This window comes from Empidonax traillii, unplaced genomic scaffold, assembly GCF_003031625.1.
Source record: "Empidonax traillii isolate 1590-97213 ecotype Southwest subspecies unplaced genomic scaffold, ASM303162v1 scaffold87:size1256882, whole genome shotgun sequence".
NCBI lineage: Eukaryota > Metazoa > Chordata > Aves > Passeriformes > Tyrannidae > Empidonax > Empidonax traillii.
Window position 1 is genome coordinate 251,840 of NW_020955280.1, and position 21,683 is coordinate 273,522.

Here is a 21,683-nt window from a genome sequence, read left to right on the forward strand (position 1 = left end):
AGGTGCTGAGCCTTGTTAAGCTAATTGTCTCCCTCTCTCCACTTTCTTCCCCCTCCCACATTGCCAGAGATGCTGCGGTTGCCTAATTAAGTTATCAGAAAGATAATGGCTGGTTCTGAATCCGGAGCCTTTAAGAAAAGCATCCATCTAATAATGGCTTTTCTGCGAGCAGATAAATGCTGAGGTGGAATTTTGGTTGGCACGTGCTGGGGGCAGCCAGGGCTTTCCCCACTGCAGGGTCTGCTATTTTCTGGAGGCTGGTGTTTCTCCATCCTGCTCTCAGCAGGGTGGCCCTGTCAGGAGGGAGAAGTCTTCCTGCTCTTCTGTGCTTAACAGCACCTTCTGCTCTCCCCTGGCCCATGTTCCTGGTGGAACCAAAAGCCTGCCTTAGTTTCTGAGCTGCTGCTTCTCCCAGGACAGCATCTCTCCCTAAGCCCCAGTGCAGTCTGTCCCTGCTGGAGGAAGGTTTTCCTGGATGGGCTCTCCAGCATTCTCTGCCTCTCCCCTCAACAGTCCCTCCACTGATCCAGCCCTTCGAGTTCCCACCAGCCTCCATCGGGCAGCTCCTCTACATCCCCTGCGTGGTCTCCTCCGGGGACATGCCCATCCACATCACCTGGAGGAAGGACGGGCACGTCATCCTCTCCGGCTCCGGAGTCACCATCGAGAGCAAGGAGTTCATGAGCTCCCTGCAGATCTCCAGCGTCTCCCTCAAGCACAACGGCAACTACACCTGCATCGCCAGCAACGACGCGGCCACCGTCAGCCGGGAGCGGCAGCTCATCGTGCGGGGTGAGCTCCACGGGGCACAGCCAGCCCGGGCCTGGTGCTGCCACCCCGGTGGGCTCAGGAGGGTGGGCAGCGAGGGAGGGAAGCACAGTGGGGAGCAGAGAGAAGGTGGGAGGCTGCTCTGCAGGCACAGGAGCGGGTGGGAGGGTGAGGAGCAGAGTTGCAACGGGGCACTCCCCGTGCAGGGAGGAGCTATAGGGATCTGATGGGGGTTTTGCTACAGTGACCATCTTTTCCTCTCAAATTCCTCAGTGCCTCCTCGTTTTGTGGTCCAACCCAACAACCAAGATGGCATTTATGGTAAAGCCGGGGTGCTGAACTGCTCTGTTGATGGATACCCCCCTCCGAAAGTCATGTGGAAACACGCTAAAGGTAGGGATGGGTCATATGGCACCGTGTTGGGACACTGGGACGGGCTGTGGAGAGTCCCTTTGGCATGGCCACCCCAGCTCTGAGCCTCGCTCCTCTGCCTCAGCTGAGCTCCGTGTCTCTGTGTCCCCTCTTAGGGAGCGGCAACCCCCAGCAGTACCACCCCATCCCCCTCACGGGCCGCATCCAGATCCTGCCCAACAGCTCGCTGCTCATCCGCCACGTGCTGGAGGAGGACATTGGCTACTACCTGTGCCAGGCCAGCAACGGCGTGGGCACAGACATCAGCAAGTCCATGTTTCTCACCGTCAAGAGTAAGTACCCAGGGCTGTGGGGTGGCTGTGGGAGCTGTGGTCACCAGCAGAGCCTGGTCTAGTGTAGCCCCCCCTCCTTTCCGAGGGTTCCTGCTGCTCCAACCGCGCTCCGGCCTTGGCTCCGCGCAACGCCGCGATCGATGTGCAGGGCACGGGAGGGCATTGATTCCTCCCCTCCAGGGACCCACTTCCCTTTTGGTATTAAACACACTTTGTCTTTAATAAAACCAAGCAATCAATCTACATCATACAGGAGGAAAGGAAATAGCTGGGCTACTTTGACAGGGATGGGCCGGGAAGTGTTGTTAGACACCGTGTTTGAACCGTGTGTGTTATTGGATTGCTCTCCCGTTGCTACCAGCAGAATGGATAATTGCCAGCTCCGCGTTAGTTAGAGGGCTCGTGGCTGCCGTGAGCATTCCAGCCTCCAAAAGGAGGTGGTGGAGGGGGTCTGGCCCTGTCACACTTGCTCCTGTATGTCTCCAAGAGAGGCTGGGGTCGGGACTGGGCTCAGCAGGGCTAAGCTTTGCCCTGCACACACCAGGGGGGTTGAAGCAGTAAGTCCTTTGGCCGCTGGCCCCATGCTGGAGTGGATGGAGGTTGCAGGTGCAGCTGTGGGAGCCACCAACACCCTGGCTGTCCCCTGGGCGAGGTGTTTTGGGTAGAGGGGATGTGCAGCCCTCTCTGAGCGCCAACATGTGGCTGAGGTCTCTGGGATGAGATAAGGAGAAAGTGATTCTGGCTCAGGCAGCTCCTTTCCTGCCTCCCCCTCCCCAACCAGGCACTTTCTTTCCTGGCATTGGCAGCCGTTTCTCTCAGGGGCTTCTCCCCTCCCCACCCAGCCTTCCCAGGTTCCTTCTCCCCTCCCTGTCAGCTGTTTAATTTATCCCGCTGACTGATGAATCAAAACGAGCGACTTCAAACAAGGCACTTCAATGAGGTGCAGGTACAAAGTCGAGGCGATTAATCCCGAGTGAACGTGCCGAAGTCTGGGAGCCCGAACTGGTGCCGTGTCCCTGCTATCTGCCGTAATTGCATCCCAGGACAGGTTGCTTGCTGACTTGAATAGCACATAACCTTATTATGCGTGTGCTTTTGCATCTCCCGGAGCCCTTGCCGCCTTTGAAAAGGTTTGGATGAATAGGTAGACAAAGCGCCACAGCCAATTAAGCATTAGATGGGCTCTTTGTTTTGTTTCATTTTGGGGTTTTTGTTTGTTTAGTGAAATGTCAGTCCAATTAAAGGGAGATCAGTGCTGGCTTTTCCTGAAAGTCAGGCCACTGCGGACAGAGTTAAATGAGAGTTAATCAGAGCCCAAACAAAGCACACAGGCGGTCAGCAGGGGAGAAGGGAGTGCTGCAGGCAGCCAGCATTGCACATCCTGGGCTCCAGGGGCCAGTCAGGTAACACACTGGACAGTGTGTGCCGTCCTGGCCGAGTGCCCGTGGACTTGGCAGTGCCAGGAGGAGCTGGACGCTGCTTTTGTCAGGGCATGGGCAAGAAAAGCCACAGGATTTACTGGCATGGGGATGTCACCCATAGGGCTGGGGCCTTGCTGTCCCTGGTTGCTGCTGCACCATGGCAGCCTGTCCTTCCCTGTTTTGGGGAGGAACTCACCAGCACCCAGCTGGGAGGACACAGAGTGGAAGGTGGGGAATGCTGGAGGACGGGAGCCTGTGCCCGAGGGGACAGCGGGGTGGGCTGGGCTCAGGTGAGGGGACCACCAGCGCGTGATAAATGCCATTTAGCACATGGCTGCACACCTGCCGGGGTGCTGAGAGCGGAGGGGCAGGATGGGGACAGTCACATCCTCGGGGGGTCCCGCTGGCTGTGCCCGAGCACTGGGCAGTGCTCGCTGGAGTGGGGGCTCCTCTGCCTGGTCCTCGCTGGCACCTCAATGCTGGGGGTCCAGCTGGGGGGCAGGGAGAGGGGCCACTGCCTGTGTGTCACGGCACAGCCCTGTTTGGAGTTCGCTGCCGTATACGGCACGAGCATAACTGATTGCTTCCATGCAATTTGAATTAATCTCATGCTTCAGGTGAAACTCAGCTAATCAGTGTAGAAAGGAAGCTGAGATGGGTGCAATCAAATTAACATCACAGAGCCGGCTCCAAACAAGAAAGAGGGGGGCGAGGGAGGCAGGCACAGCCGTTGTCACCCTTGTCACTGTTCTCATTCAGTTGTCACCAGTGTGCCGTGAAGCAGCTCGAGCCCCAGCCCGGCGTGGGACAGCAGAGCATGCTGGTGGCTGTCATCTGCCTTTGTTGCCAGGCTTATCTGCCCAGCCAGCAGGACCAGCCTCTGGCTGGGGCCTTGTTAACAAGGCCCGTGGGCACGGGGGAGTGGCTGGGCTGGCTGGGCACGAGGAGGACGGGTGGGCACATCGGCGGTGAGCTCTCCTCAAGGGAAACCTGTCTGCCAAAGTGCTGACTGGGGCTGTGGCTGGTGCTCTGATGGGCAGGAACCATTAATGATGTCCCTGCACCCAGGATTGGCCAGGAGCAGCCCCTGGCCAGCCCTGGAGGTCCCGTGGTCAGTCCCAAGCAATGCTGTCCCTCTGCAAGTGGCAGAGCTGCTCCAAGGCAGGTGTCGGGTACCAACGTGCAAGCAGCGCTGCCCCTGCGCCCTGATCTGTGCTGTCCTAACGGCTGCCTGGGGTTTTCCTTGGGTTTGTTGTGCTGTTTTCCTGCTCTGGACGGCATGTCGCTCTCCTGGGACCCCAGCAATTGAGAGAAGTTGATATGTTTACATCCAAAGAGCTGCTTTTAATCAAACATCAATAAGTGCATTTCAGTGAAGCAGAGCCTGAAACGGAGCTCCTCTCCCGGGGCTGCTGCTCGCTGGGAACGGGGCCGATGCCTCCACAGCTGCCACAGCCCTGCAAGGCTGCCCTGCCCCTTTGGCACCTGCAGGCATGAACACCCTCTGTGACCCACAGGCCTCCAGCCTGGGCTGAATGAGGGCTGTGCTCCTGCCTGCCAACTGGTTTTCTGATGGTTTTCCTTGGCAGGAACTGGGGACAGTGGTCAGGAGCCTGGAAAAAGCTGCCATAGTGCCAAAACTGGGTGCTGAGACCCTAATCCAGGGGTGTGTGCCCAGTTAGCCCTGGTTTGGCATGGGTGCAAGAGCCCCTGTTGGTCCCTGAGCTCTGTCTTCACCCTGGTGGGATGTGGAGTGCTGGGTTTTGGTCAGTGCTTTCCATTCCTGCCCCTCTCCTGGTGGATCCCTGACTGCAGGCAGACAGAGGTGTCAGAGCTGGGATAAGAGGGGCACACAGCTGGGGATAGGACAGGGCAGGGCTAAGAGAAGTCTTGCTCTGTTTCTTGTAACCCTTGGTTTCCCATGGCATAGACTGCAGTGCCCCAACATCCCTGCCCTTTGCCATCCTCATGCCAGCTTGTGGGAGGCTGTGCTTCCCTCTGGACAGGATTGCCACAGGTGCTGCCCATGGTGTTGTCCTGCACCCCACAAACACTGGCAGCTCCAGAGGAAAGGTTTCCTTCGCTGTTAATTGAATTACATTGCCACAGAAAGCCGAGAAGTCGTAGCTCATTAGAGCCTCTTGTGTCCCATTAGAACAGTGTGTGTTGCCTTTGCGGATTGTCATTATCATACATTACTGCGGGACTCAGCACTGCTGTTTGTTTATGCATTACATTTTTTTCTGCTTACCCAGGCTGCCCTTGGTCCCCCAACCCCGTTCCTCCTGCGTGATGCCTGCCACAGCCAGCCCACTGCATGGCACGGGGGTGGCATGAGATCTTGGCTCTTGGAGCAGGGAAGAGCCTGGCTGGGGATCAGTGCAGCATCCTCACAGCAAGGATCAGCCATCCCTGCACCCACTACTCGAGCAGCACTGGGTGCTGCACCCTGGATGGGTGGTGACCGTGGCACAGGGTGTCCCCACCATCCCTCTTTGCATATTGGGGTGGCTATGGATAAAAACAAAAAAAAAATCATCTCTGGCATCTGCAATGCAAAGGCGGCCTTGCTGATGGGGAATCACACTCTGTATTCTGCCCAGGTTTATACGAGTGAATTATGCAAATCCGTGATGGAAAACATTCTTCCTCTCATCCTCGGGAGTGTAAAACCTTAGTCAATAATTCATACCCGCACGTCTCAGACTGGAGGCTTTCTCTTCATTATAGTGTGCGCTTGGTTATTTGTCTTTCACGTTTTATTGTCTACCCCGGTGTAATGCTACGCATTATAAAATTTATCTGCTTCATTATTTTATGATCCTGAGCTGTATAATGCAGCGAGACGGTTCCGCTTTGGGCTGCGTGGCCTGTTGGTGAGACCCCCATCCGCCACCTCCCCGGCGGGGTCTGTGGGCTCTGCCGTGGCTGGGCAGCCACAGGTGGCACCTGGGCGTGCCCTGGGCGCACCGGTGACCCTCTGCCTCCCCGCAGTCCCAGCCATGATCACCTCCCACCCCAACACCACCATCGCCATCAAGGGACAGACCAAGGAGCTGAACTGCACGGCCCGGGGCGAGCGGCCCATCATCATCCGCTGGGAGAAGGGCGACACCGTCATCGACCCCGACCGCAACATGCGCTACGCCATCACCACCAAGGACAACGGCGACGAGGTCATCTCCACCCTCAAGGTGAGGGCTGGGGGTCCTGCTGGGCGATGGGGGGAGGCAGATGGCACAGGGCGTGCGCAGGGAGGGTGTCAGTGACCCTGGGTGGGTGCCGTGGAGGCTGGCGCTGTGGCTGGGCTCCCTGGGTGGCAAAAGAGAGCCCAGCGGGGTGGGATGGTAAGGAATCCCGCTGGAGGGATTGTGACTCCAGCAGCGGCACCGTGGTGGGGGCAGGCAGTGAAGGCAGGGGGAGGCGGGGGCACGGTGCTCACGGCAGCTCAGCCTGAATTGGCTCCTCTCCCTGAAACATTTGCAGTTGAAACCAGCCGACCGTGGGGACTCCGTCTTCTTCTCCTGTCACGCCATCAACTCCTACGGCGAGGACAGAGGCTTGATCCAGCTCACCGTCCAAGGTACTCGATCCCCCACGCGCAAGCCCTGAGGCTCAAGACCTTGCTGCGAGGGTCCCCCTGCTCCTGGAGGGCCTCCCTCCCTGTGTCCCTAACCTGCCCGTGTGTCCCCAAGAGCCCCCTGACCCACCGGAGCTGGAGATCCGCGAGGTGAAAGCCCGGAGTATGAATCTGCGATGGACGCAGCGGTTTGACGGCAACAGCATCATCACGGGGTTCGATATCGAGTACAAGAACAAGTCAGGTGGGTGGCAGTGACGTCCCCTCCCTGTGCCACAGCGGGGCTGCGTCCTGGGGCTGGGCTCTGCGGGCAGGTGCGGGGCTGCCCCAGCGGCACCTCCAAGGGAATACTCTGCATCCCTGTTCCTTTGATGAAGAAAGGAGAGAGCAGCATTAATGAAATATGGTAATTTCTGTTGGATGGGAGCATTTGAAAGGGAATATTAAAAGAGACAATATTTGTGAAAAGTTGAACCCCAGATGCACAGCGGCGAGAGAGGGAAGCGGCTCATCTCCAAGGGGGACAAAAGCTGGAGGTGCTTGGGGACCTCACCTGCCTGAGCACGGCCCCCTCGGTGCCGCAGACCCCGGGGCGGGATTCGGGTGCTGACCCTCCCGTCTTGCTCCACCGCTCTTCCAGATTCCTGGGATTTTAAGCAGTCTACGCGCAACATCTCCCCGACCATCAACCAGGCGAACATCGTGGACCTGCACCCCGCCTCGGTGTACAGCATCCGCATGTACTCCTTCAACAAGATCGGGCGCAGCGAGCCCAGCAAGGAGCTCACCATCAGCACGGAGGAAGCAGGTGCCAGTCCCAGCTCAGGCTCTGGGGACAGTGGGCAGGGGTGGCCAAGGGGCAGCCTTGAGTGAGGATAAGCTGGCTGAGACACAGCTCTCCTAAAGCCAAGGGTTTTCCTGATGAGGAGGCTCCTTTCCCTGATGCTTCCCAACATGCTCTTTTGGGTTTGTTTCTCCGCAGCTCCCGATGGCCCTCCGATGGATGTCACCTTGCAGCCAATGACATCCCAGAGCATCCAGGTCACCTGGAAGGTGAGTGAGGCCAGGATGGCTTTCCCTGGCCACAGGGGCTCAGGCAGATCTCCCATCGTGTCCTGGGACTCAGCATGTCATCAACACTGTGAGGGTCAGGAAGGATTTCCCAGGAAAAATGAAAACCCAAAGGTTGGGCATGCAGTTCGCATGGGGCCCTTATTAATCCTGTTTTATAACAAGCTCATTATCTCATAGGGTGTCCATGGGGGGCCATGGGGGAGAGAAGATAAATATGTAAAAACTGAGATGCCAGGTTGCAAAGTGTTTGAGCAGAGATCGATAAAACTTAGAATCGGATTTATTTTTCCAAAGCTGCCTAATGAAAAATAAAATTGATTATAAAGTTAGGACTTGGGAATGAACTGCTAAGTCAATAAATTTAGGGTTCCAGCTTCTCCCCCCTCCCCTTAAGCACTGAAAAACAGATTAATGGAAAGTAAGATTCACTTGAAAGATAAGTCACTTCGTTTTAGGAGTATTTCAGCAAGATGGATCGCACTGGCTTTGTAACATAAATTTGCAATCAACCCTATTGATTTCTTAATGCTTCAGAGAAATATTGTTAAGATTGATCTCAATGTGGCCTCTAAGGCTGCCAGACTTGGGGTTTTCCCTCCTCCTGCTGAGCTGTTCCAGTTGGGGACTGGTATTGTCTGGGCACATCCTGCTGCCCAGGCCAGCACTTTCTGGTGGCTCCAAGGACCCATGGGAGATTTTATCTCTATTTTGCTGCTCAGTGTATGCACCCAAGTGCTGTAGGGAGAGAAAACAACTTAGTAGCATTGAGAAAGGCCACTGAAGAGAAGTAGTCAGGACATGGAGCCCCACGAGCCTCCTGACCCCATAACTCTGCGTGACACCACTCCCCTTCTCGTTCCTCAGGCCCCAAAGAAGGAGCTGCAGAACGGGGTGATCCGTGGCTACCAGATTGGGTACCGGGAGAACAGCCCGGGCAGCAACGGGCAGTACAGCATCGTGGAGATGAAGGCCACGGGCGACAGCGAGGTCTACACGCTGGACAACCTGAAGAAGTTCGCGCAGTACGGGGTGGTGGTGCAGGCGTTCAACCGCGCGGGCACGGGGCCCTCGTCCAGCGAGATCAATGCCACCACGCTGGAGGATGGTAAGGCTGTCCCTCTGACCAAACCAGGCAGTTTTCCTGCTCTCCACTGACTGGGGGATTCTCAGTCCCTCCCTACCCCGTCCCAAGCAGGTCTGGGGTGGTGGCTGCCACCAGCAGCGCTAGCTGTGTGCACCCTCGCAGCTCCCTGGGAAGGAGCTGGGAGCACCAAGATGTCAGGACACCCCTGGCACCACGGGGTTTCTGGCACGGTTAGAAGGATGCAAGGTGAATTTAGGCACTGCCGGAGTGCCAGGCAGGTTTCCGTCTGGGACACGTGGCTGATGGCCTCAGTCGCTTTAAAAACAACGAGGAAAAAGTTTTGCAGTGCGTTTGCTCAGCAGTTTTTCATACTTAATTAAGGCTCTCGTTAGCCTGTCAAACCATGATCGTTTCCTGGCTGCATTAGCACTCCTCCTGGGGTATTCAAGGGCCCCTGTTTTAGCAATAGTGTCTTTTCCATAATTATATTACCTTCATTTCGTTCAAACGGACTATCTGTATTAGTTTATTATACTCTGTCCCTAATTACATGGTGCTTATATTTTTGCACCTAAGTAATATGAAACAATAATCATTTTCAAAGAGGATCGTTACGGTGATGTATTATCGTTTAAATGCTCATAAAAATTAGAGTTACCTCTTACGGGGCAATGGGATCTAATTACCTCACATCCAGCCAGCTCTCCTGCTCTCCCTTCCCTGGGAAGTCCAGCCAGTCCCAGTGGACTGACTCCTTGTCACCACGAGCATGTGTGGTCAGTGGTCCAGGAGGAGCAAAACTGCGTGCTGGAGGCAGAGCATTGCTGGGCAGGACCGGCTCAGGGGGTGACAGAGGAGCGGCGGGATGGGGTCCTATGGGGCTGCATGGGACATGGCTCCCTTAGCCTGGCATCTCCACCCTCCTGCTGATTGTCCTCCTCGTCCACCCCCTCCCCAGTTCCCAGCCAGCCCCCCGAGAATGTGCGGGCCATCTCCATCACCTCGGACGTGGCCGTGATCTCGTGGTCGGAGCCCCCGCGCAGCACCCTCAACGGGGTGCTCAAGGGGTACCGGGTCATCTTCTGGTCCCTCTACATGGACGGAGGTGAGTGCTCGTGGGCAGCAGGTGACAGGGGGGACCCGGGTGGGTGGCAGCAGGGGGCTGACGGGCCCCGTCTCCCCGCAGAGTGGGGCGAGATGCAGAACATCACGACCACGCGGGAGCGAGTGGAGCTGCGGGGCATGGAGAAGTTCACCAACTACAGCGTGCAGGTGCTGGCCTACACCCAGGCGGGCGACGGCGTGCGCAGCAGCGTGCTCTACATCCAGACCAAGGAGGACAGTAAGTGGCACTGCCCCTCGCTCGTGCCACAGCAGCGCCCTGTGCTGCTGCGCTGGAGTGGCTGCGGGGGCACGGAGGAAACCCCCCGTGTACAGCCATGGGCAGGGCATTTCCCTTTCCCTTTTTTTTTTTTCCTTTTCCTTAAGTGCGGATATTTAAATATTTACACCCCGCCTGCCCTACTTTAATGCCATTAACTCGGTAGCAGAGCGTTCCTGGGCCTGTGTCCTGCGAAGCAGCGCCAGATGCTGGGAGGGAGGCGCAGCTGGGCAGGGTACGACTGACAGATTAAGGGGATGGCCATTAAAAGCCAATCATGATTTCTAAACCAGAGCTTGGGCTGCAATTAACCCTCCTGCCTCAGGCTCACTTGGGGACCAGAGCCACCCATGGAGAGGTGTCCCACGGGCAGACCTGTCCCTGCTTTGTACTTGCCCAGTGTGACACCAGCGCTGCAGCTGCTTCCCAGCGTGTGGTGGGCAGAGACCTTGGAGACTTCCAGGCACCGGCTCTGTCACACTGTCCCTCCTCAGTTCCAGGTCCCCCAGCTGGCATCAAGGCTGTCCCATCCTCAGCCAGCAGCGTGGTGGTGTCCTGGCTGCCCCCGGCCAAGCCCAATGGCATCATCCGGAAATACACCATCTTCTGCTCCAGCCCCGGCTCGGGGCAGCCGGTACGTGATGGGAATGGGGGTGAGATGGGAATCACCACTGTGTGCCAGGGAATGCTGGGCTGTCCAGGCAGGAGCAGGAGGGAGGGCTGATGCCAGGCAATAGCAAAGGCCCCTTGAGGAGGTCCATGCGCTGCAGAATTGTCCGAGGGCATCCATGGATACCCGTAATCAGGACATGGGCCCATTGTCTCCAGCATCTACCCTGCTCAGTGCTCGCTCCAGAGGGTGAAACGTGCCAGCAGCTGACCAAAAATGAAATAGAAATCCAACCTGGCCCCATCCCTCCTTGGTGAGGGAGAGGTTGATGGGAGGTCTGCAGACTAGTGCTTATCAAAAGCTCCTTCTCAAACTCATTTCACTATCTGAGCCTCTGGTTTCCAGGGCAACATAATCTTTTCATCAAAGCAACTGGTAAAACCGCTGGGATCCGATATTGTTTTCTTGGCATCTTGTCAAAACTGTCATTTGGGTAAAAAAAAAAATTATGTATACTATACAATATTCATATAGGTGTGTCTGCTTTGGGGTACGTTTACAGCTGTGGGCCCCGCAAGGGCACGCGTGTGGAGACAGGGAACGTGCAGGTCCCTGCGTGGTCACACGTGTAAATACCACAGCCATCCCGTGCCACAGGGGTGGTGGAGCCCCCATCCCTGTCTGCTGCTGGCATATTGGGATGGCCAGATGCTGTGCAGGGCAGCCCTTTCCCACGTGGTGTGCCTGGAGCAGGGTGACTTTGGCCGTGATGCGATGGGCACTGGCCCTGGCACTTGCACACAACCAGACCTCTCGGAAGGGCCACGGCAGGGTTGGGACAGTCATTGTGAGCGATGCAGGAGGTGACCCCACGCACGTTTTGGGGACCCCTTGGCCCCTCCCTGTGGCCACAGAGGGTTTGAGGCAGGCTGGTGAGGGGTTTGCCCCCACACTGGCCCCCGCCGCAGCTTGGCGGGTGTCAGGGAAGCGTCCTTTCCTTTCCCGGGAACAAACCATGCCGTCGCAGCCATCTGTTCCTCGGGCTCCAGCCCGGGCTCCCTGGAGGAATCACGACACCAGCCGGCTCACACCGGCATTGAGGAACAGGGAGCGGAGCTGAGCTGCTGCTCGGGAGCAAAGCCAGGGCGCGGCAGTGGGGTGGTGGCAGCGATGGGGTGAGGGTCTCACCGAGGCTGCACCTCTTCCCGTCCCCCTCCCCGCAGGCCCCCAGCGAGTACGAGACCAGCCCCGACCAGCTGTTCTACCGCATCGCCCACCTGAACCGCGGGCAGCAGTACATGCTCTGGGTGGCCGCCGTCACCTCCGCCGGCCGCGGCAACATCAGCGAGAAGGTCACCATCGAGCCTGCAGGGAAAGGTACGGCGGGGCTGCCGGGCTGGGGGACACACACCCCTGTCCCCTGCCCCAAGGGGTGCTGTGGCAGCTGGAGGGAAGGGACAGCTGAAGCAGCCTGGGGCCAGAGTGAATGCGGCATGGGTGGTCTCTGCTCTGGGGTCTGTGCGTAGGGTCGTGCCCACAAGGCTGACCACCCCTCCTTGTCCCCAAGCCCCCGCCAAGATCATCTCCTTCGGAGGCACCGTCACCACGCCGTGGATGAAGGACGTGAGGCTGCCGTGCAACTCCGTTGGGGAGCCGGTGCCTGCCATCAAGTGGACCAAGGACAGGTACTGAGGGGGCTGCCAGCTGTGCCAGGGGCCAGTGCCAGCTGCTCTGCCCTTGCTGTGTCACACACGGCTGAAACACCCTCTCCCCTCTGGGCAGCGAGGACTCTGCCATCCCCGTGACAGTGGATGGCCACCGCCTGATCCAGGCCAACGGCACCCTGGTGCTGCGCTCGGTGAAGGCCGAGGACTCCGGCTACTACACCTGCACTGCCACCAACACCTGGGGCTTCGACACCATCATCATCAACCTGCTGGTGCAAGGTGAGGGTTCCCACCTCCGTGTCAGGGAGCAGGGGTCCTGCATGGATGTGCTGCATCCCCACGCTGTTGCTGCCCAGTGCTCAGTGGGTGAAGCACCTCGAGCTCTGTCCTGCATGGGGGGCTCGTGCTGGCCCAGGGCTGAGTGGGAGGTCTCGTTGGCACTTTGGGGAGCACAATTTGGGGCACTTTTGTGTGTGTGAGGTGCTCATGGGCTTTCCCTCCTCCTTAGTGCCCCCGGACCAGCCCCGCCTGACTGTCTCCAAGACCTCGGCATCGTCCATCACGCTGGCCTGGATCCCTGGGGACAACGGGGGCAGCTCCATCCGAGGTAGGGCTGCTGTGAGCAATGGGGCTGGTGCCACCACCTCATCCCAGAGCCATGGGTGCCTCTGCTGCTGAAAGCTGAGGCTCATGGAACATGTTTTCATGCCTTTCAAGCACACCCCTGCACGCTGTGCCCCATTTTTGTCTCTATGCCCCAATTTCCCCCTCTCCAAAATGCCTCAGAAATGCTCCAGAGTAAGGTTGATGCTTCTGAGCTCGTAGCAGGGCCTTCCAGCCCTGAGGAGGGGATTGTGAGGTGTTTTGGACAAGCTGCAGGGACTGAGGTAGCTAAGGAAGGGCATATCATTAAGTGCTCAGATGCTGGCGGCCAGGATCAACCACAGTGCTGCTCCATGTCTCCCAGCAACTCTCAACCCACTAGGACAAGAATTGTCCCCTGTCCCTGCCAGGCTGAGGATTTCAGGAGGGCTCCAGGAGCATCCCTGCTTTCCCAAGCCTCCTTTCTGCTCTGATTCATCTCATGAATTATACGTTGAAACAGCTGCACACGGAGGGGGGAGCGGGGAGTGAGGAAGGAGACCTCGCTTACAATTAATTAAAAGCATGAAAGTAATTACAAGCAAATCTCCCCAGCCAGCAGCCTTTCACTCCAGCGGACTCTGTTGATAAATTTGGTTATAATTGGATTAGAAATATTAAAAACATGCTGCATGTACAAAATAAATAAATAACCAGTGGCAGGCACCAGGGTGCCAGGCACCGTGGGTGGTGTGGGGGTGTCAGGGCTGGTGTTGACACCGCTGGGAATCATGTGCCCACGGCCCTGGGAAGGTCCAGGTATTACCATCCACAGGGAAGCCTTGGTGCTCACAGACCACCTTCACATGGGTCCTTTGGCATCACCACACCAGTGCCCAGGTGGTGTTGGCACCAAAGTGGTCCTGCAGGCTCTGCATTGTGTGGCTTGTGACACACAGAGCAAGGCAGAAAACCCACTCCTCTCTGTTATCTTTATTTGAGAATTGGCAAAATAGCCTGCAAAGATGTGTCAGTACACCATGAAAGCTTGGTCAGCAGGCAGGGCAGCAGGGTTTTGCTGTCCTGGGGGGCACCAGTGCCCTTGGTGCCGTGTCCCTCGTCCCCAGCTCCGTGTGCCTCTCCCTGAGAAGCCCAGACCAGCCATCTTCAGGCTTGTTGGTGGCAGCGTAACAGGTTTGCTCATCTAGGACACAGTGTGCTTCCTAATACTCTTCATCACGGGAGAGGAGGCGGCGTGCAATGACAGAAGCAACTTCCCTGCAGCTTCCCGAGGGAGCTAGTTAATTCCGGCTTTCCCTTTATAGCCTCGCACCAGTCAATCACAGCGCGCTCTCCCCTGTGGAACCAAGCAATGGGGCCATGCTGGTGGCACTGGGGGCGGGCAGTGTGTGACTGGGGCCCTCTGGCAGAGCACTCAGGAGGTGGTGGGGGGGGTACCCACACTCCTCTTGTCCTGTGTGGTGGGCAGAGAAGGCGGATTCCACCACCACTCGTGAGCACACAGTGGTGCACAAATCGGTGTGCAGTGGGTGCCTGGGAGTGACCCTCTGCCCTTGCTCCCACAGGTTTTGTGCTCCAGTACTCGGTGGACAACAGCGAGGAGTGGAAGGACGTGTTCATCAGCTCCTCCGAGCGCTCCTTCAAGCTGGAGAGCCTCAAGTGTGGCACGTGGTACAAGGTGAAGCTGGCGGCCAAGAACAGCGTCGGGGCCGGACGCATCAGCGAGATCATCGAGGCCAAGACCCACGGCAGAGGTGAGCCAGCCCCACGGTGTCCTTAGTGGGGGGAACACGGCGCTCCCCTCCCCGCCACCGCCCTCCTGACAGCCCCTCTCCCGCAGAGCCCTCCTTCAGCAAGGACCAGCACCTCTTCACCCACATCAACTCCACGCACGCCAGGCTGAACCTGCAGGGCTGGAGCAGCGGCGGCTGCCCCATCACTGCCATCGTCCTGGAGTACCGGCCCAAGGGCAACTGGGTGTGGCAGAGCCTGCGCACCAACAGCTCCGGCGAGGTTTTCCTCACCGAGCTGCGCGAGGCCACGTGGTACGAGCTGCGCATGAAGGCCTGTAACAGCGCCGGCTGCGGCAACGAGACCACGCAGTTCGCCACGCTGGACTACGACGGCAGTGAGTGGGGTGACAGGGTGGGGGGCACGCTGCTGGGGGGGTCCTGGGACACTCATCACCCACCCGCCTGCGCTCTGCCCTAGGCACCATCCCCCCCATCAAGTCTGCCCAAGGGGAGGGTGATGATGTGAAGAAGCTCTTCACCATCGCCTGCCCCGTCATCCTGGCCACGCTGGGAGTGGCCCTGCTCTTCATCATCCGCAAGAAGAGGAAGGAGAAGCGGCTGAAGAGGCTCCGAGGTGAGACAGGGCTCAGAGGCTCAGTGCACAGGACCAGGCTGTGTTCCTGGACCACTTTGTTGTGCCCTAAATATCTCCCTTACAAAAAACCTCTTTTTTTCTTTTTTTTTTTTTTTTTGTCTCCTGCACAGATGCCAAGAGTTTGGCTGAAATGCTGATCAGGTGGGTCTCGGAGCTGCCTGTGGCTGGTGCTGGGTGGGGAAACAGGAATTCTTGGTGTTGAGGGCTGATCCTGGATGCTTTTAAGCCCAGGTTCAGCCCTGTCTAGTTCAGACCTTCCTGGGCTCAGGCCTGCAAAGGTTGTGTCGGTGCCCACGTAGCACAGCAGCCTGCTGTTCCTGGCTGCTCCTGCCTGCTGGAGGGTCCTGGCACCCACCTTGGAGCTTGCCTGGGCAGAGCTGAGCCCCAGGTGGGCTGGCTGGTGGCAATGCCCAGCCCATCCCAGGCTGGAGCCGCCGGGGCTGTCTCCGGTAATGGCCGGGTCTGCGTCCCCTCTTACCTCACAGCAAGAATAACCGCAGCTTTGACACGCCGGTGAAGGGGCCCCCGCAGGGCCCCCGACTGCACATCGACATCCCGCGGGTGCAGCTCCTCATCGAGGACAAGGAAGGCATCAAACAGCTGGGTAAGCACAGGCAAATCTCCCATCCTCATTGTGCCCTCAAATTCCAGGGCAATCCTGTGGATGGGCTGAGTGTGGGCCAGCAGGCGCCTACAGCGAGCTCCTGGCCAGAGAGAGGTCTGAGCTCCAGCTTCTTCCCACAGGGGATGACAAAGCCACGATCCCGGTGACGGACACAGAGTTCAGTCAGGCAGTGAACCCCCAGAGCTTCTGCACGGGCGTCTCGCTGCATCACCCCGCTCTGATCCAGAACACGGGGCCCCTCATCGACATGTCAGACATCCGCCCTGGCACCAGTGAGTGGTGGTGGCAGTGCTGTGGGTGGGTGTGCTGGGAGCAGCCTGGGGCACTTGTAGACCCCTGTCCCTCAGCAGTGGCCATGCCCCAAGCAGCTGCTGGTAAGGCAGAAGGAGCAGGCAGTGCTCCAGGGAGATGGGACAGCGTCCTGGCTGTCTGTGGGAGGGACCCCCCGTGACCGTGTCACCTTCGTGCCTTAGACCCCGTGTCGAGGAAGAGCGTGAAGTCTGCGCACAGCACCCGCAACCGCTACTCCAGCCAGTGGACCCTCACCAAGTGCCAGGCGTCCACCCCGGCACGGACCCTCACCTCGGACTGGAGGACAGTGGGCTCCCAGCACGGCATCACGGTCACCGAGAGCGACAGCTACAGCGCCAGCCTCTCGCAGGACACAGGTGTGCCAGCACTGCCCAGAGGCTGCCTGGCACTGCTGCTGGCAGGGATCTGCCTGTTTGGGGTGCACAGATTCACTGCCATGACCCCAGACTGTGAGTTCAGGGCGACTGTAGAAGTAGAACTTAGTCAGTGGTGGCTCTGAGCAGCCAGATGTGTGCCCAGCTCTGGGAACAGATAGAATCATAAAATCCTGGAGTGGTTTGGTTTGGAAGGGACTTTAAAGATCATGCTCTTGCATCCCCTGCCATGGCAGTGACACCTTCCACTAGACCAGGTTGCTCCACACCCTGTCCAACCTGGCCTTGCAGATGGCTGGATATATCTCAGCAGGGACAGCCTGGGCATTCCCGTGATGACAGTGACGTGGAAAAAGGCATTCCCAGGGCAGGAAGAATTCCCAGGTAGGTGACACGTCCTCTCCTCCACAGACAAGGGCCGGAACAGCATGGTGTCCACGGAGAGCGCCTCGTCGACCTACGAGGAGCTGGCGCGCGCCTACGAGCACGCCAAGCTGGAGGAGCAGCTGCAGCACGCCAAGTTCGAGATCACCGAGTGCTTCATCTCCGACAGCTCCTCCGACCAGATGACCACGGGCACCACGGACAATGCTGACAGCATGACCTCCATGAGCACCCCGTCCGAGCCCGGCATCTGCCGCTTCACCGCCTCCCCGCCCAAGCCCCAGGACAGCGAGCGCGGCAAGAGCGTGGCCGTGCCCATCCCGCACCGCGCCAGCAAGAGTATGTACAGCTCCTGCCCGGCCCCTGCCCTGCCCCAGAACTGTCCCACCGCCCCAGGAGCCCTTCCCATGCTTGTATTCCTCTGTGTTCTCAGTATTTTTCCCCCCTCTTCAATATTCTTCCTCTGTTGCTTAATATTGTTCCCCATTTCTTCAGGTATTCCATTAAATTCTTAGTCTTCCTTTCAATTCCTTAGTATTCCTTCAAGTTCCTTCATATCTTTTTTCCCAGTTTCTTGATATTTCTCCCTGTTCCTTAGTATTCCTTCCCATTCCTTAGTTTTTCCCCCTGCCCCCCCCCCATATTTACTACTCCTTCCCATTCTTTAGTATTCCTTTGCATTCCTTAATTTTTTTTTTCCCATTCCTTGGTATTTTTTAATATTTTAATAGCAGTAATGCTATAGGGATAGAGGTGTTATTATTTTGTCTTTTATATTTGTAACATATAAGTGTTTTACATCTACATGTAAATCCTTAAATTAAGGTACTATGGCTGCAGATGATGCTGCAGAACACAATTAAAGGCAGTAGTGTAATACAACAGAAATATAACACTATAACACCTATAAGGGACAATATAACAATGCTGGGTCTTATACATACATAGATATAAAACCTTAAATTAAGGTGATAACTATATATGATGCTATATAACACAGCATAGCAGAATCTATTATTGCAGCACAGACACTTACACTGGCAGAGTAAAACCTTCCATATAACTTACCTATCACACTGCTGTGGGCTCTAACAGATGCTGCAGAGAGTAGAAGGGATATTTACCACGATGCTTTACAGAACAGAAGGTGATCTTCACCTGCAGAGGTACCACTGTGATATATCACAGATTAATAACAAGCATCCTGCCATACATGACACACACATCCTATAGTGTGTTACAGCTGAACAGAGATGGCATGCAGCTTACAGAACATATTTTAAAACATGTACAATTAAAAGCAATACTGTTATATTGTCTCTTGCAGGTCTAGTATATAACACACATATAAAAATGCAGTGTCATAAATACAAAATTCAAAATACATAAATACGAAGTACAGTAAATACAAACGTGTGCCCTGTGTTCTGTAAGAGATGTCATGGATGTACAGGGAATATTTACAGAAAGTACATTACTGTACAGAACACATATATGCCCCGTCAATACTTGTTTGCATCACACTAATAAAATAACATCATATAATACATTGCATATACATAGTATACTGGATTATAGATAGCTGAAAACATAATAACACATAAAAAAGAACACTGTGATAGTGTTAAGGTCTTTTATTACACTGTACACTTAGCAGTACAATTATTACTACTTTTACATCATAATGCATTCTTACCCTTAGAATTAATACATTAGCACACTAAGCAGTACATTATTGTTCCTTTTCCATTACAATGCATTATCGCTCTATACATTACAACATTACCAATAGGATTACTTTATTGCTCCTACATTACAATATTACCAATAGTGTTACATTATGATACCTCGTGGGGCATTGTGTCTAATGTTGCCCACTGGAGTTTGACACATCCCATCCCTGGTGGGCCAATTTTGGGTCGATGACGCGACGTGTTCCGTATGACAGGACGGAGGGCGGCGGGCAGGGGCATCACCCCAGAGCCTCACGTGCCTCCTCTTGCCTCGGCAGGTGACTACTGCAACCTCCCGCTGTACGTCAAGTCGGACGCGTTCTTCCGCAAGCCGGACGCGCACGAGCCGTGCCCGGTGGTGCCGCCGCGGGAGGCGTCCATCCGGAACCTGGCCCGGGCGTACCACGCGCAGGCCCGGCACATGACGCTGGAGCCTGGCACCAAGCCCCTGGGGCTGCCTCCCCCGGCCTCGGCCGCAACCACCTTACCTCAGAGGACTCTCCCCATGCCCGGCACGACCGGCACCGCGGCCGCGCCCGCCGCCAGCGCCGCGCCCGCTCCCCCCGCCGCGGCCGAGCCCCCCGTCACCGCCGCCGCCGCCGAGACGCGGGTGCCCACGCACTCCAAAGTGGGGGGCTCCAGGGACTCACTGCTAGAGATGAGCACGTCGGGGGTAGGCAGGTCTCAAAAACAGGGCGCCGGAGCCTACTCCAAGTCCTACACGCTGGTGTAGGGGCACCCACCGGATGCTGCTCGTCCCCACCCCACCCGACCCCACCCCGCGCCATTTATATTTAATTAACAAACTTGTACATAATGAACTCTTTTGTATAAAAATGAAGCTATTTTCTTCTTCTCCGAACAGAAAAAGAAACCAGGGCACAAAGAATTTGATGTTACAGATTTAAAAATATAATATATATGTAAACATATATATATATATTTCACATCATTTTGAAAGGGGCACAAGAAAAGACTCAGCGACTTTTTTTTTTTTTTCTTTTCTCTCCCTGATCTTGTCGGTGGTTTTAAAAAGGAACGTCTCCGAGACATTGCATGCTATTTTACTGTTCTGAAAACAGCAGGAGTTGCTTCAATTTGCAAATGCTTATGTGTTAATACCTTTTTCTATGAAAAAAAACCCAGCGCTGTGTGCAATAAAGGTTATGTTTATACGTGGGCGTTTGTTAAGTGAGCAGGGAATTAAGGCAGAGCAGGGCAGGAGGATGGAGAGGGACAGCCCAGGGCAGCCCAGTGTACAGAAATACTAAGACATGGGATTAAATATTAAGGAATACTGAGAAAAGAGATTAAATACTAAGGAATACTAAGGCACTTATGGACCTGCAGAGCCGTGGGGCAGGAGGAGGGTCAGGGATGGGAACAGGGTCCTGAGTGAGACAGCGCAGCCACAGCCAGACTGTGCCACAGCACAGGGTCACTGGTAAGTTCAGCCACAGCCCAGGGTGAACCAAAGTGCCAGACAGGAATCCTGGTCCAGCTCATCCGGAGGGGTGAAGCGATGCACGGCTGCGGCGCCTCACAGCTCTGGCATCTCAAGGTAAGTGCAGGGCAGCTCCAGCATCATACCCAGCATCCAGCTCCTCACAGCAGGGCCTGGTTCCCTGTGATGTGGCAGCAGGGAGAGCAGGAGGAGCAGCACCACTGCTGAGCACAGTGAGCGGCGAAACATGGCACGCTGTGGTGAAGTGCAGCACAGTGGGGAGCCCAAGAAATCCAGCACAGTGCCACGGATCGTGATGTGTCTGCCTTCCAGCGTGCTGAATCGTGGCACAGGACATGGTACAACACTGCACAGGTGCCCCAGGACTCAGGGCACTGTGACACACCATAGCACAGTGGAACACCATAAAGCCTGGAACAGCCCCCCCATAAATGGTTCTTATTTTTCCTCTTTGTTTTCAGCACCAGCTACAGCAATAAACCACCAAAGAGATGCAGGTTCTACTCTCCCCTTTATTATGTAGTTGTGAAAGCAAGAGCAGCTGAAGCTCAGGCAGGAGCCAGGGGCTCTGTTCTGCTACCTGTTCTGCTACCCCAGGAAGGCAAAAATAGCTCAGGCCATTAACTCTTGTTCTAGCAACCCAAAGTACAACTTCACCTTCCTGAGGAGCTTCTGGTGCTTCGAGGTCTAATTAATGAACTGCACTTTCATTTCCTTATTTCCTGTAATTTATAAGCTCAAGTTTTCATCAGTTCTCCATCCATGCTTGCTGCCCACTGGTTCCAGCGTTTTCCTTGCAGATACACTTCCTATTTTAACTCAAACCAGCAATTGGAGCATCTATACACAGGTTTGTACCATTCTCTTCCCGCCCCACCCCCTTTACAGGGTTTAATTCATCAGTTATGATCAAGTGCTGCAGAGATCACTTTTTCAATCTCCCTGATTTTTTACAATGTAGTACCCAAAGAAAAAAATTACATAGAAATACAGTGACTAGTGCTACTGGTGCCATTACCTGCAGTCTCCCCATGCAGCAATTCCCTTCCCTGCCTGCTGGCACACTGGTCAGCAGATCCTCCTTTGCCATCTGGTTCTTCCTAACTAAGGTAACTCCTGAAATCCTGCAGAGCTGGAAGCACTTTGGCAAGAGCCTGGCAGCTGTTCACCCCTGGGGCTCGAGAAACAAGCTGTTAAGACGATTTCTTACGCCCATTTTTTATGGTTTTTGGCCATTATTCAGGTACCACTCAGTGCCAACCCCTGCCAAGGAGCATCTTGCAGGGAGAGGGGCACCTTCCCCACACAGGCTGGTGTGGAGGCATCAGGGATGATGCCCCAAATGCCAGGGCTGCTATTTCCCACTTGTATTCTTGCACCAACCCCCCCACTGACCCCTGTACAGCTTTTCTTAGGGACTAGGCACGAGTTTCCTTATTAATTCAATTATTTTAACAGCTCTTTGGAGACAAAACCATGGTAAGTTTCCAACTCAGCATGAAGGAATACA

At 55.9% G+C, this 21,683-nt stretch overlaps 1 protein-coding gene across 2 annotated transcripts in view; it reads left to right on the forward strand.

Moving 5' to 3' along the window:
• The window catches only part of DSCAML1 (DS cell adhesion molecule like 1), a 95,850-nt gene extending 75,967 nt beyond the window's left edge, over window positions 1-19,883 (forward strand). The window contains exons 9-33 of one of the 2 annotated variants that reach the window (XM_027881334.1): window positions 514-792; window positions 1,042-1,161; window positions 1,296-1,472; window positions 5,888-6,087; window positions 6,380-6,476; window positions 6,589-6,717; window positions 7,114-7,281; window positions 7,456-7,526; window positions 8,412-8,652; window positions 9,590-9,736; window positions 9,818-9,973; window positions 10,507-10,646; window positions 11,846-11,999; window positions 12,190-12,307; window positions 12,405-12,568; window positions 12,798-12,896; window positions 14,458-14,646; window positions 14,733-15,020; window positions 15,104-15,259; window positions 15,391-15,421; window positions 15,766-15,884; window positions 16,025-16,177; window positions 16,379-16,573; window positions 17,003-17,314; window positions 18,987-19,883. In XM_027881334.1, coding sequence (XP_027737135.1) covers window positions 514-792; window positions 1,042-1,161; window positions 1,296-1,472; window positions 5,888-6,087; window positions 6,380-6,476; window positions 6,589-6,717; window positions 7,114-7,281; window positions 7,456-7,526; window positions 8,412-8,652; window positions 9,590-9,736; window positions 9,818-9,973; window positions 10,507-10,646; window positions 11,846-11,999; window positions 12,190-12,307; window positions 12,405-12,568; window positions 12,798-12,896; window positions 14,458-14,646; window positions 14,733-15,020; window positions 15,104-15,259; window positions 15,391-15,421; window positions 15,766-15,884; window positions 16,025-16,177; window positions 16,379-16,573; window positions 17,003-17,314; window positions 18,987-19,441 — 4,358 coding nt within the window. In that variant the 3' untranslated portion in view covers window positions 19,442-19,883. The remainder of the gene's footprint in view (window positions 1-513; window positions 793-1,041; window positions 1,162-1,295; window positions 1,473-5,887; window positions 6,088-6,379; window positions 6,477-6,588; window positions 6,718-7,113; window positions 7,282-7,455; window positions 7,527-8,411; window positions 8,653-9,589; window positions 9,737-9,817; window positions 9,974-10,506; window positions 10,647-11,845; window positions 12,000-12,189; window positions 12,308-12,404; window positions 12,569-12,797; window positions 12,897-14,457; window positions 14,647-14,732; window positions 15,021-15,103; window positions 15,260-15,390; window positions 15,422-15,765; window positions 15,885-16,024; window positions 16,178-16,378; window positions 16,574-17,002; window positions 17,315-18,986) is intronic. The other variant, XM_027881335.1, reaches the window with a different exon arrangement.
• The last annotated feature ends 1,800 nt before the right edge of the window (window positions 19,884-21,683 follow it).